The 13,469-nt window shown below is 36.4% G+C and overlaps 1 protein-coding gene across 10 annotated transcripts in view; it reads right to left on the bottom strand.

Annotated features, from left to right (window-relative positions):
• The window catches only part of SMARCAD1 (SWI/SNF-related, matrix-associated actin-dependent regulator of chromatin, subfamily a, containing DEAD/H box 1), a 90,966-nt gene that overhangs the window by 30,311 nt on the left and 47,186 nt on the right, over positions 1–13,469 (bottom strand). For all 10 annotated transcript variants that reach the window (XM_036339817.1, XM_036339826.1, XM_036339822.1 and 7 more), the window contains one exon: positions 9,625–9,824. In XM_036339817.1, coding sequence (XP_036195710.1) covers positions 9,625–9,824 — 200 coding nt within the window. The remainder of the gene's footprint in view (positions 1–9,624; positions 9,825–13,469) is intronic.

Here is a 13,469-nt window from a genome sequence, read left to right as displayed (position 1 = left end):
TCCACATAGAAATATATTTTTCCCCCTTCTTTTTTTCTTCTCTTTCTTAGATTTTTTCCTTTTCTCAATATCACTTTTGCATTCTTTTCTCTCCCCTAATTCTCTTTGCTCTGGTGGTCACCTTTATTTGGGGTTATTAGTATTGGGAATACATTTGTATTTGGTGCCCTGTGCATTGTGTTTTGTCATGTTGTATTTTGTACCTTTAAGTCAATGCAGGAGAGAGAGAGAGAGAGAGAGAGCGCTCTCTTTCAGAGGAGTGATCATGGGGAGACAAAGAAACAGCCCACATACTAAAGAAAAGGAATCACCAGAAAAGGAAGTAAATGAAATAGAGGCAAGCAATATATCAGAGAAAGAATTCAGAGCAATGGTCATAAGGATGCTGAAAAGGATGGAAGACGAATACAACAATATATGTAAGAACCAAAAGGAAATGAAGAAGAACCAAGAAATGAAAAATGACATTGCTGCAATAAAGAACACAGTTGAAAGCATCAACCGTAGCCTAGAAGAAGTGGAGGACCGCATCAGTGAGCGAGAAGACAAAGTAGGAAAAAATACCCAAGCAGAGCAGCAACTGGAAAAAAAACTTAAAAAACAGGAGAGCCTAATGAAACTTTGGGACAGCATGAAATGAAACAACATCCACATAATAGGGGTCCCAGAAGGAGAGGAAACTGAGCAAGGAATTGAAAACCTGTTTGAAGAAATGACAGAAAACTTCCCTGATATTGGAAAGAAGAAAAGACTCACACAAGTCCAAAAAGCTAACAGAGTCCCAAACAAGATGAACCCCAAAAGACCAACACCAAGACACATTATAATTAAACTAGAGGCCCAGTGCACAAATTCATGCACAGGTGGGGTCCGGCTGGCCCAGCCCCAATGGGGCCAGATCAAGGCTGGGCCTGTCAGAAGGAGGACACAGAGGGAGGTTGGCCGGCTGGCTAGGGGGAGGGGCTACAGGCAATTGGCCAACAAGCCATGCCCCTTATTGGGGGGGGGGGGGGTGAAACTGGGGGTGGGGCTGGCTGTGGGTGGTGGGATGGCCGGCCCTGCCTCTGATTGGTGTGTGGGGTGCCAATTGAGGACATCTGGCTGGGGGGAGGGTCCGCCGGCCAATTGGGGTGGTGGGGGATGATCAGGGGCGGGGATGGCTGGCGGGAGGGGGCTGTAGGCAGTTGGACGGCCGGCATTGCCCCTGATCAGGGTGGGGGGTCAATCTGGGGTGGGGCCGGGCAGGGAGAGGGGCTGCAGGAGGTTTGCCAGCCGGCCCCGCCTCCTATTGGGGTAGGTGGGCAATCATGGGCGGGGCCAGCTGGGGGAGGGGCCGCGGAAGGTTGGCTGGCCGGCCCACTCCTGATCGGGCTGGTTCGCGGGCCACAGTGGTATCATAGCTACCAGTCGTTAGGGTGTTCTGGTCGCTGGACTTTTATATATATAGACTGACAAACCAACGACAAAGTAAGAATCTTAAAGGCTGCCAGAGAGAGACAGAAAGTTACCTATAAGGGATCTTCCATCAGACTATCGACTGATTTCTCAACAGAAACACATCAGGCCAGAAGGGAACAGAATAAAATATACAAAGTCATGCAGAGCAAGGGTCTGAATCCAAGAATACTGTACCCAGCAAGGCTATCAATCAAAGTGGAGGGTGAAATCAGGAGCTTCACAGACAAAAAAGGACTAAGGTAGTTTATTACCACCAAACCAGCAATGCAAAAAATGCTAAAGGGACTGCTGTAAAAAGAAATAGGAAGGGAAGAAGGAACACAGGCATAAAGAATAAAAATGGCAACGAACAAATACCCCAATCAAAAGACATATGGTAACTGAGTGGATAAGAAAACAAGACCCATATAACTGCTGTGCACAGGAGACCCACCTCAGAACAAAGGACTTACACAGACTGATGGTAAAAGTATGGAAAAAGGTTTTTCAAGTGAATGGAAATGAAAAAAAAAAAAACCAAACTGTGGAAGCAATACTTATATCTCACAAATTAGACCTCAAAGTGAAGGCCATAACAAGAGATAAGGAAGGCCACTTCATAATACTAAAGGGAGCAATTCAACAAGAAGATATAACTCTGGTAAACATATATGCACCCAATACAGGAGCACTGAAATACATAAATAAAACTTCTGGAGGATATCAAGGGAGAGATTGACAGCAATATACTCATAGTAGGGGATTTTAATACCCCACTTACACCACTGGATAAATCCTCTAAACAAAAAAATCAGCAAAGAAACATCAATCCTAAATGACTCAGTAGATCAGATGGAATTAATTGACATCTTCAGAACGTTTCACCCCAAAGCCACAGAATACCATATACTTTCTTCTCAAGTGCACATAGGTCATTTTCAAAGATAAACCACACATTGGGACACAGGCAAAATCTTTTCAAATTCAAGAGGATAGAAATTATATCAAGCATCTTCTCAGACCACAATGGCATGAAACTAGAAATCAACTACAATAAAAACAATGAAAAATATCGAACACTTAGAGGTTAAATAGCATGCTATTAAACAATGACTGGGTTACCAGAGAGATCAAAGAAGAAATAAAAAGCATCCTGGAAGCAAATGACAATAAAAACACAACAATCCAAAATCTATGAGACACAGTGAAAGCATTCCTGAGAGGGAAGTTCATAGCTCTACAGGCCTACCTCAAAAAACAAAAAACAATGGTAATAAATTATCTAAACCTACAACTCAAAGAGTTAGAAAGACAGGAACAAGAAAAGCACAGCGTAAACAGAAGGAAGGAAATAATAAAGATCAGAGCAGAAATAAACGACATAGAGACCAAAGAAACAATACGAAAGATCAACAAAAACCAAGAGGTGGTTCTTTGAAACGATAAACAAGACTGATGAACCTCTAGCTAGGCTCACCAAGAAACAAAGAGAGAGGACCCAAATAAACAAAATCGGAAATGAAAGAGGTGAAGTAACAACAGACCCCACAGAAATACAAAGGATTGTAAAAAAAAAAAAAATACTAAATACTACGAACAACTCTTCTCCAACAAACTGGACAACCTTGACGAAATGGACACATTCCTAGAAAAATACAAGCTTCCAAAACTCAATCAGGAGGAATCAAAAAACCTGAATAGGCCAATAACTTACCAAAGAAATTGAAGCAGTAATCAAAAATCTTCCAGCAAACAAAAGCCCTGGTCCGGATGGCTTTACAGGGGAGTTCTGCCAAGCATTCAAAGAAGAACTAAAACCTATCCTCCTCAGACTATTCCAAAAAATTCAAGAGGAAGCAAACTTCCAAGCTCTTTCTATGAAGCCACCATTACCCTAATTCCAAAACTATATAAAGACACCACAAAAAAAGAGAACTATAGGCCAATATCCTTGATGAACATAGATACTAAAATCCTCAACAAAATTCTAGCAAACGAATTCAACATTACATAAGAAAGATCATACACCATGACCAAGTGGGATTTATTCCGGGGATGCAAGGATGGTACAATATCTGCAAATCAATAAATGTGATATATCACATAAACAAACTGAGAGACAAAAATCACATAATCATATCAATTGATGCAGAAAAAGCATTTGACAAAATCCAACACCTTTCTTGATAAAAACTCTCAGCAAAGTGGGAATAGAGGGATAATAACTCAACATAATAAAAGCCTTATGTGACAAACCTACAGCCAACATCATACTCAATGGACAAAAACTAAACTCATTTCCCCTAAGAACAGGAACAAGACAGGGATGCCCACTCTCACCACTTTGGTTCGATATAGTACTGGAAGTGCTAGCCAAAGCAATCAGACAAGAAAAAAACAAACAAAAGGCATCGAAATTGGAAAAGAAGAAGTAAAACTGTCCTTATCCGCAGATGACATGATACTATACATAGAAAACCCCAAAGCCTCCATCAAAAAACTACTAGACCTAATAAATGAATTTGGCAATGTAGCAGGATACAAAATTAACACCCAGAAATCTATGGCCTTTTCATACATCAATAATGAACTCACAGAAAAAGAAACGAAAAAAAAAACAACAACAAAAAAACAATCCCATTTACCATTGCACCAAAAAAATTAAGATACCTAGGAATAAACTTAACTAAGGACATAAAAGACCGGTACTCGGAAAACTACAGGACATTGAAAAATGAGAGAGGAAGACATTAATAAATGGAAGAACATACCATATTCATGGATTGGTAGATCAACATCATTAAAATGTCCATACTACCCAAAGCAATCTACAGATTCAATGCAATCCCCATTAAAATACCAATGGCATATTTCAAAGATCTAGAACAAACTCTCCAAAAATTCATCTGGAATAAAAAAAGACCCCGAATAGCCACAGCAATCCTGAGAAAGAAGAACAAAGTTGGCGGGAATACAATACCAGATATCAAGCTATATTACCAAGCCACAGTTCTCAAAACTGCCTGGTACTGGCACAAGAACAGACATATAGACCAATGGAACAGAACAGAGAACTCAGAAATCAACCTAAGCCATTATGCTCAATTAATATTTGACAAAGGAGGCAAGAGCATACAATGGAGTCAAGACAGTCTCTTCAATAAATGGTGTTGGGAAAATTGGACAGATACATGCAAAAACAAATGAAACTAGACCACCAACTTACACCATAGACAAAAATAAACTCAAAATGGATAAAGGACTTAAACATAATACAGAAACCATAAAAATCCTACAAGACTCCAGAGGCAGCACAATAGCAGACATATGTCTTTAAAGACACAGCTCCTAGGGCAATGGAGACTGAGGAGAAAATAAACAAATGGGACTACATCAAAAAAAAAAAAAAAGAAAAAAAAAAGCTTCTGCACAGCAAAAGAAACCATCAACAAAAAAACAAGAATGGCTGAAACCGGTTTGGCTCAGTGGATAGAGCATCGGCCTGCGGACTGAAAGGTCCCAGGTTCAATTCCGGTCAAGGGCATGTACCTGGGTTGTGGGCACATCCCCAGTGGGAGATGTGCAGGAGGCAGCTGATCGATGTTTCTCTCTCATCGATGTTTCTGACTCTCTATCTCTCTCCAATTCTCTCTGTAAAAAATCAATAAAATATATTAAAAAAACAAAACAAAACCAAGAATGCCCACTGCATGGTTGAACATATTTTCAATGATATTTAAGATAAGGGTTTAATCTCCAAAATATACAGAGAACTCATACAACTTAACAAAAAGAAGATAAACGACCCAGTCAAAAAATTGGCAAAGGACCTAAATAGACACTTTTGAAAGGACCTAAATAGACACTTTTCGAAAGAGGACATACAGAAGGCCCAGAGACATATGAAAACATGATCAAAGTCACTAATCATCTGAGAGATGAAAATCAAAACAACAATGAGATACCAGTTTTATGTCCCATGAGTGTAACAGCACTGCTGAAAATACTGCCACAACATCAGTGTGTATCCAAACTACTAAAATATTTGCATCAACATAGTATTTTGAATTAGTCAAACTAGACCTGCAATATAGATTTGCATTTATACCTGTCAGAATGGCTATCATCAACAAATCAACAAACGACAAGTGCTGGCGAGAATGTGGAGAAAAAGGAACCCTAGTGCACTGATGGTGGGAATGCAGACTGGTGCAGCCACTGTGGAAAACAGTATGGAGTTTCCTCAAAAAGTTAAAAATGGAACTCCCATTTGACCCAGTAATCCCACTTCTAGGAATATATCCCAAAAAACCAGAAACACCAATCAGAAAGGATATATGCACCCCTATGTTCATAGTAGCACAATTTACAATAGCTAAGATTTGGAAACAGCCTAAGTGCCCATCAACAGATGAGTGGATTAAAAAACTGTGGTACATCTACCAGTACACAATGAAATACTACACTGCTATAAAAAAGAAGGAACTTTTACCATTTGCAACAGCATGGATGAACTGGAGAGTATTATGCTAAGTGAAATAAGCCAGTCAAAGATAAGTATCACATGATCTTACTCATATGTGGGATATAATGATCAACATAATTTGATGAACAAGAATAGATCCAGAGACAAATGGCAGGGAGGGAGGGGTTAGAGAGCAACCAAAGGACTTGTATGCATGCATATTAGCATAACCAATGGACACAGACCCTGGGGAGGTGGGGGTTTGCCCAAGGTGGGAATAGCTGGGGGGAGGGAGGTGGTCAACTGGGGAAAAAGGAGACATACGTAAAACTTTAGACAATAAAAAAAAAATCATTTCTGAAAGGTAAGAAATAGAAACAACAGGAATACATACAATGTGTTAAATTTGAGTTTAAAATACAGAAAAATACAGGGCTACAGAGCCTGGTTTTAAGTAGTTCATATGAAACAGATTAAGGATGCTAGTTGACCAAAGTTTTATGTCCCGTGAGTATAACAGCACTGCTGAAAATACTGCCACAACATTGGTGTGTATCCAAACTACTAAAATATTTGCATCAACATAGTATTTTGAATTAGTCAAACCAGCCCTGCAGTATAGATTTGCATTCATACCACTGTCAAATGGTTTCATAGCAACTGTGCAGGAATAGGACAGGGAACAATTCTGTCCAGTTGAGGGAGAACAAGATCAAAAGAACCTTGTTAAATTTAGCCCAGAAAAACAGAAAACATTTTATATTAAACATTGATAAATCTCTTCAGTTAAAACAATTTAATAAATTTTAGATAAACTGCTACAACTTGAGAGATGGCTACATATCTATGATAGGAATAAAAAAGGGGACATACTGAGTTTTTTCTCTTTTTCCCTCATATATTTTAACTTTAGGCAATTTTAGTTTTGACATTTTAAGGTAAAGATTATGAATGTAGTGATTCTGAGATACATATGAAAAATCTTATTTTTCCCTGCAAAGATCTTATTTTTAATGAGGAGTTATGGTATGTCTGTATTTCCTCGATTTCCTCATATAAACTTATAAGAGGAAAATAAACACAATATAATTTTGCTTCAAAGTAAATTTTGCTTCAGAGATTTTGTTTTTTTAAGAAAGAGCTTATTCATGGTAGCTTATTCATCAGCACAGTCTAACATTTTCCTTTGTGCTAATAAATCCTTTCCCAAGGCAAAGAAACTACTTCTTGATTCCTGGCTAGTATAACAAGTAAAAGTGCTTGTCCAATTCCTACCTTGGCTAAAGACAAAAACCAAGACAACAAATTTCACCCCCTAAAAGTGCATCTATAAATATTCTATAGAGAATATCTATAAAGGTTTTTAGAAGTTGTACCTTGGACTACATCCAATAAAAAACCTTTTTTAAAAAACTACTTTTATCATCTATTAAATATTCCATTAAAAATCCTCAGTCTAATGGAAAGGGCAATTTATTACCTGATCTTACTATTTACAAACAACAGGACTTTGTAAATGTGGATTTAAGAAAAAAAAAATTTTAAGTGATGCAATAAAGCACTCGATTTTTTAAGCTCCAAATTATGATAAAGCAGACTCAACTGGGCAAGTCTTGTAGAGTGAAGAACTCCCCATATCCAATGCTGTAGAACAAGAAGGACCAGCTCCAACTACACTTTTAGGAGATGAATTTGCTGACTTGGCCATAGTTCTTTCTATGCAACAGAGAAAAGAGCTTCTTTGTGGGAACTGCATCACGTTTCCCTACACACCATCCCATAGCACCCTAGAAGGGCACAGAAAAGATTGTAGCTTACTATTAAAGGCCAGTAACCACTACTTTACTTTTAATTAACCAATGATCAGCAAATATGCTTTGATCATGAACTTAGAAAACTATCAAAAGAAGTAAATAAAATCATCAAGTAAGGTAATTAATTTTAATGAGACCTCAGTCTTTTTTTTTTCATAATCCTCACCCGAGGATATGTTTATTGATTTGAGAGAGGGGTAGGGGAGAGGAAAACATTGATCAGTTGACTCCTATACATGCCCCGACCAGGGATTGAGCCCGCAACTTAGATATGTATCCTAACAGGGAATCAAACCTGCAGCATTTCTGGTGTACAGGATGATATTCCAGCCAACTGAGCCACCTGGTCAGGGCCCTAGTGCTAATCTTATTAAGTACTTATCAGAAATATAATGAACAGATGTACCTCATAATTCATTCTAACTACTCTCTGATTTTTGGAACTTAGATTGTTTCCATGTTTTTGCCATCTATAAATATCATCTCAGTACACAATTTTGCACATTTTTAAAAAAGGGAAATACTCTGAACATTCTGAGTCCCTAAACCACTTAAAACTTAGGGTCTACTTTTTGCAAAAATTATAACAAGGTATTTACTAAGAGTAACAGTTTGGGGGAATAATCTTTCCTTATATAATCTATTTAATGAAAGTGCCCTTTTCATTTTTGATGTGGTTCTACCCTAAAAAAATTTTTTTTTTACAAATCTGAGCTATTGAAAACATATAATCATAGGTACAGGATATTTTAACCATTTCATTTTATTTATGACTAAAAATAGGCCCTGGCCGAATAGCTCAGTTGGTTAAGTTGTTCAGATATGCCAAATTTATGTGCCAGGTCAGGGCACATACAAGACTCAACCAATGAATACATAACTAAGTGGAACAACAGATCAATGTTTCTTCCTCTCTCTTTCCTTTCATTTCTCTCTCTCTCATTCTAAAAATTTAAAAAAGAAAGACATTAAGCTAATACAGAAATTTTTACATTGATGCAATTAAGCAGCTGGTTTTTTAAAGTATCAAATTATGGAAAGGCATATCTAAAACCACCTTTACAGTGCCTGTGATTATACACTGAGTGGCCAGATTATTATGACCACCCTATCAGTACTTTGTTGGGCCACCTTTTGCCTTCAATACTGCGGCGATTCTTCTCGGCATTCACTCCCACGAGATGTTGAAAGGTGATGCGAGGAATCTGACACCATGCCTGATGAATAGCACTGTCCAGTTCTGTCAGATTTGATGGTTGTGGAACCAGCTGCCTGATGGCTCTTTTAACTTCATCCCACAAATGCTCAATTGGATTGAGATCTGGTGATTGTGGGGGCCACCTAAGCAAGGTAAAGTCTCCCTCATGTTCTTGAAACCACTCCTGTACAATACAAGCACCGTGGCAATTGCCCATTGTCTTGTTGGAGGAAGCCATCTCCAATGGGATACTCCATCAACAAGATAGGATGAACTTGATCAGCAACGATACTGAGATATGTTGTGCTATTCAGATGTTTATAATGATCTGGCTCTCCAGCAACTTCAGCGTGAAATTATAGCTAATTTGCCTACAAACGTCAGGTGGTCATAATAATCTGGCCACTCAGTGTATATGAAATTATCAGTAATCAGACAAGGAAAACCTAGGTCATATAAGACCATAATATTTCCTCTAATTTATGGTATGATGGAGTAAAATATCCTAATTGTGGGAAGGAGGGAAGTCAATGGGAACCAAATCATATACCACTTATATGCCATATAAAAAACCTCGGGTTTCCCTTTTAACATTATTAGTTTTCATAGCACTTCCACATTTAAGTTCCCTAGGCATATTATAGAAATAAATTCAGAAATTGCATACAACTGTGGTGAAAAAATGAATAGGTGTGTACAACAAATATTACCTTTGATTCAAAATAGAGGGTTGTTCTATGTTCCATCCACCTCCATTTCCAGTGAGCATGGTAACTTGTTTCGTCAATTTATTTGAAATATCTTCACATTTGTTCATAAGTCTTATAACTACATCTCTTTCTTGGATCAATGTTTTACAGTGCCATATCAAATCTTCTGATAAGCCATTAGTTTTGGACAGCTTTGTGAACTATGGCATGAAAAGAAAGCAATTTAACAGTTCAGATCTAGTAAACAGAAAGCCAGTATCATTTTCTTTCTTTTGAGGAAAACAGTTTAATTTAAAATTTTACTAATGACCTTAATCAAGTTCTAAGAAAACCTGATTCTTCATGTTTACATTTATATTCCTGTTTCACCTTGACAATCCTGTGACCTCAAACATAGCATACTGACATACAATATCTTTCTCTCCAGAATACACAATTCCACACTTGTAACTGTGACTCTGGTAGCTGTTTTCTTATAATGTCTCAAGTTTTGTATTTAATATCTCAGATTCACCTTTATTACCAAGGTAATAACACCAAATATAGTAACTGCATACTTGATCTCTTGCCATTTTTGTCACTTCCTGACTATGACATATTAGTAAATGATTAATCTTCCTAAAACATATTTTCTCCTATCTATCATCAGTACAATCCCTAAGCTTTCAAAACTCCAATTATTTGTTGTCACTTGATATTTTACTCTTAAGCTTAGACTATTACTTGGAAAGATAATGCATGAATCAAAAGTTAACTATGATCAATTCAGTAATTGGATAAAACGTTTTCCAAAAATTAATTTCAATACAACACCTGTTTTAGCCAAAGAATTTCTTCAAAATGTATTTGTACTTATTTTTCTAAAGGACACAATGAATACTTCATACTGTAAAAGCTATATTAGAATTAAAAATTTTCCATATAGGTAGTTAAAAAAAATATGCCGAAAAACATTATTAAAATCCTTAGTGAAAACTTGTTGGGCAAAAAAAAAAAAAAAAGCCCACAATCCAGAATGGAATAAAGAAAAATAAAGTAAAATCACTGATAGGATAAAACTACACATGATTTTGATTCATGTCAATCTTATTTAGCATATTCTTTCATGTTATGAATCACCTTAACAACTCTAAATAATCTCTATGAATTTATTTCTAAATTCAAAGAGAATCTCAAGCAATAGAGATTAAATGCTTATAAGATATACTAAGATAATTTCATAAAAATGCAGTTTATAAAAATATACATTTTTCATATCTAGCCTAGAATAAGTTGGCAAGAAAGAAACTCTCCAATCTATTTGAAAACCAATGTACTGCAGCATTAAAAATAAAAATTTACCATTTCACAAAATGGCATTGTAAAATGTAAAGTTATTTGCACACTACTTTACATTTTCACAAGGAAAACATTCATAATCACAATGTGACCTCCCACTCTGTGCTTTCCAGAGAAAAGATTTATATGTAAACAGCACGATATATGAGATTCAGTGCCTTGAAGATTTTAAGGGGGTTCCATTAGAACAAAAAACAATCTCATGCCTACTGTGGTGTGAGTGTGTGTTTGTGATGTATATGTGTGTTAAAGAACCAACACGAATAACTAGGAAGTACAGGAAAAACATGCATTCTGTACTTTTTATGTGCTAGAAACTACTAGGTGCCTTTTATTCACTAACATTAAATCCTCACAGCAATTACAAGATCAGTCTACCAGCTCTGGATCAATAAACCCAAGCTTCAATTTTCAAGGTGACAAAGATAAGAGATTTTAAAATCCATGTTCTTTTCTTTGCACTATAACTAGTACCTTCCTAAATAATTAAAATTTAAGACCTTAAAGTTAAACAAACAAAAATAAAAAAAAAACTTCTAAACTATAACCAACTACCATTTATTATGTTCTTATTTTTAGCAACTACTACCCTGACTGGTGAAGGTACCTGGTATGTAGACAATAGTCCCTGTCCTCATGTGGTTTATGGTCACCGGAAAAGACATGCAACAAATAATTTTTAGTTTTAACAACTGGTATTATAAGGGGGAAAACAAATTTAATGGGCAGTTTTTCACAAGGAGACCAATACAATCCAGGATCTAGGAAGTCCTTTCAGAGTAATAAACCCAGAAATAAGAAAGAACCGTTTTGACTCACAGAAGATCAATTCATTTGGACAGAACCTAGACGTAAGAGATAAGCTAACATTACAAAAAAGGAACAACCAGACACTAGTGTCTCCTGATGAAACAACACAACAACAACCTTGTAATAGTACTGGTGGGAGCATTTAACCTTTTAATTATAACTTCACAGAAATTAACTGGTTCAGAAAAACATGTTTGTGTTAAACTATACCAGGGAGGTTTAACCAGAAAAGTCCAGACTAGGAAGCTATAGAACAAATGATCCAGGTTTTTTTCACCAAAGATATTACAGGAAAAGAAAGAGATAGGTGGATGAGGAACCTACAATTAAAATAGTTACAAAGGCCTATCAAAAAAATCTCAATATGTGAACCTTATTTGGATCCTAATTCTAACTAACTCTAAAAAAACCAAATATTTATGACATTTATGAGGAAATAGAAATTTGAACACTTGAATGGGTATTTTCTAATATTAAGGAATTATTGATGACATTTATTAGGTGTGACAATGTTACTATGGGTTTAACGGATAAAAAACCTTTTTTGAGTATGTATTTAAATTTTTAGGGATAAAAACTGAAGTCTGAAATTTGCATATAAATAGTAAGAGATGGAAGGGAGTATATGAGGGTATAGATAAAACATCAGCTGGTACTGAAGCTTCTGACCAACACATGGGAGGTTCATTATACTATTCTAATTTTTATGTTTTAAATTCTTGTATGGGTAATGAAGTACAGTGGTCTAAGTTTCCCACTCTCCCTCCTCTCCCCCCCATACAAGCCAACCAACATTAGAGATGATCAAAATTATTGCTGCTAGTTTAGAATTTAGGTCTATCAGGTAGCGAGTGATACACTACACTGTCCATGAATGTGAAAAGTAGATAGATTTTCAAGGAGAAAGTTTGAATGATGAATCTAATAGGATTCAGTTAAGTTATGCATGATAACACGCCCAAAACATCAGAAGTGTAAATAAGACATAAGTATATTTCTCTGTCATACAAAAGAGGACCTGAGGAAGCAGTTCAGATGTGGTACAGTAGTTCCAAAATCAAGAATTCTATTTTATTCTTCAATATCCTCAATATGTGGTTCTCATCACAATGACATCTCAACCAACAGGAAGAAGGGATCCTTAAAGAACACTTTCCAAAAATCGTAATATATTTATGCTTACATCCTATTGCAGAGATGGCGAACCTTTTGAGCTTGGCGTGTCAGCATTTTGAAAAACCCTAACTAACTTAACTCTGGTGCCGTGTCACATATAGAAATTTTTTGATATTAGCAACCATAGTAAAACAGAGACTTTTATTTTTGATATTTATTTTATATATTTAAATGCCATTTAACAAAGAAAAATCAACCAAAAAAATGAGTTCACGTGTCACCTCTGACACGCGTGTCATAGGTTCACCATCACTGTCCTATTGGATAGAACTTTGCCAAATTACCACAAGGGAAGCTGAAAAATGTAGTCTTAATATATTGTGGGTAATATGACCAGCCATAAATCTGTTTAAAAGCCCTGAGGGGATTAAAAAAGTGAGAAAAATGGTTTCATCAAAAAAGTTTCACACAATATGGCTAGAACTGATATTGGGAGAGAAGCAGAAAACAAGAAATGGTATATACAGCACTTTCAATGCAAAGTATTGTGGGTATCTAAAGCTAACATTTTCCAAGAGCTT

Source organism: Myotis myotis, unplaced genomic scaffold (assembly GCF_014108235.1).
Source record: "Myotis myotis isolate mMyoMyo1 unplaced genomic scaffold, mMyoMyo1.p scaffold_m19_p_1, whole genome shotgun sequence".
Classification (NCBI taxonomy): domain Eukaryota; kingdom Metazoa; phylum Chordata; class Mammalia; order Chiroptera; family Vespertilionidae; genus Myotis; species Myotis myotis.
Note: the sequence above shows the minus strand (reverse complement) of the source record. Positions and strands in the feature narration are given on the sequence as shown.